The following is a 955-nucleotide window of genomic DNA, read 5'->3' as shown; positions in this document are numbered from 1 at the left end:
GCATCACCTGTCAGGAGTGTCCAATCAGCGTTGGCTTTAGGGGAATTAATTGATGAAGGTGTCTCCGGACGAGCTCACTTCACTCTGTCATTTTATTTGTAGCTAAAGCAGCGGCGGGAATAGCAGCTGCATTTCTTTTCTCTTCCTCCCTTCACATTCCATTATCATAGTTTCCAATGGAAAAGCAGGGAATGAAAGGGAACAGGTACTGATCTTCAGCAGCAACTTAGAGAAACACTTTGGCAAACCAGATTAAAAAAAATCAGAACTATCGATTGTAGTTTCACATGGGTTTTTTGTTTGATTTGCTTTGATTTTTTTTTAATTTAGTCTAAAGTTTGGTACGCCATTGACCAGGAATAACAGTCTTTGTTATTTTATTAGCAGGATGCCTTGAGACAAATACAGCATCTGGCTGAGGATTGTGTGTGTGTGGGTTTTTTTTTTCCTCCCTCCCTCTCTCTCTCTCTCTGCAAATGCCGGGAATAATTTAATTCGCGAAATGGGAGACTTGAAGTCGGGTTTTGAAGAGGTGGATGGCGTGAGGCTCGGCTACCTCATCATTAAAGGAAAGCAAATGTTTGCACTCTCTCAGGTCTTCACAGACCTGCTCAAAAACATCCCGAGAACCACCGTGCACAAGCGAATGGATCATTTAAAAGTCAAAAAGCATCACTGCGACCTGGAGGAGTTGAGGAAACTCAAAGCCATCAACTCCATCGCTTTCCACGCCGCCAAATGCACGCTGATTTCCAGGGAGGACGTCGAAGCCCTGTACACTTCCTGCAAGACCGAGCGAGTCCTCAAGACAAAACGGAGGAAAATCAGCCGGGCCCTGGCAGGCGGCGAGCTCCGCGCGGAGCGCCCGGCCGCCGGCCCCTACTGCAGCCTCTGGGAGGACAACAAACTTTGGCTGGGCTTGAAGGAGCCGGCTCGGCCGCTGCCCATCAGGGGG

The 955-nt window shown here is 48.3% G+C and overlaps 1 protein-coding gene across 1 annotated transcript in view; it reads left to right on the top strand.

Annotated features, from left to right (window-relative positions):
* Positions 1-369: 369 nt before the first annotated feature.
* Positions 370-955, top strand: part of SKIDA1 (SKI/DACH domain containing 1) — a 2,589-nt gene continuing 2,003 nt past the window's right edge. Inside the window, exon 1 of the mRNA XM_025199709.1 lies at positions 370-932. Coding sequence (XP_025055494.1) covers positions 503-932 — 430 coding nt within the window. The 5' untranslated portion in view covers positions 370-502. The remainder of the gene's footprint in view (positions 933-955) is intronic.

The sequence above is a fragment of the Alligator sinensis genome, unplaced genomic scaffold (assembly GCF_000455745.1).
Source record: "Alligator sinensis unplaced genomic scaffold, ASM45574v1 scaffold221_1, whole genome shotgun sequence".
NCBI classification, from domain to species: domain Eukaryota; kingdom Metazoa; phylum Chordata; order Crocodylia; family Alligatoridae; genus Alligator; species Alligator sinensis.
Note: the sequence above shows the minus strand (reverse complement) of the source record. Positions and strands in the feature narration are given on the sequence as shown.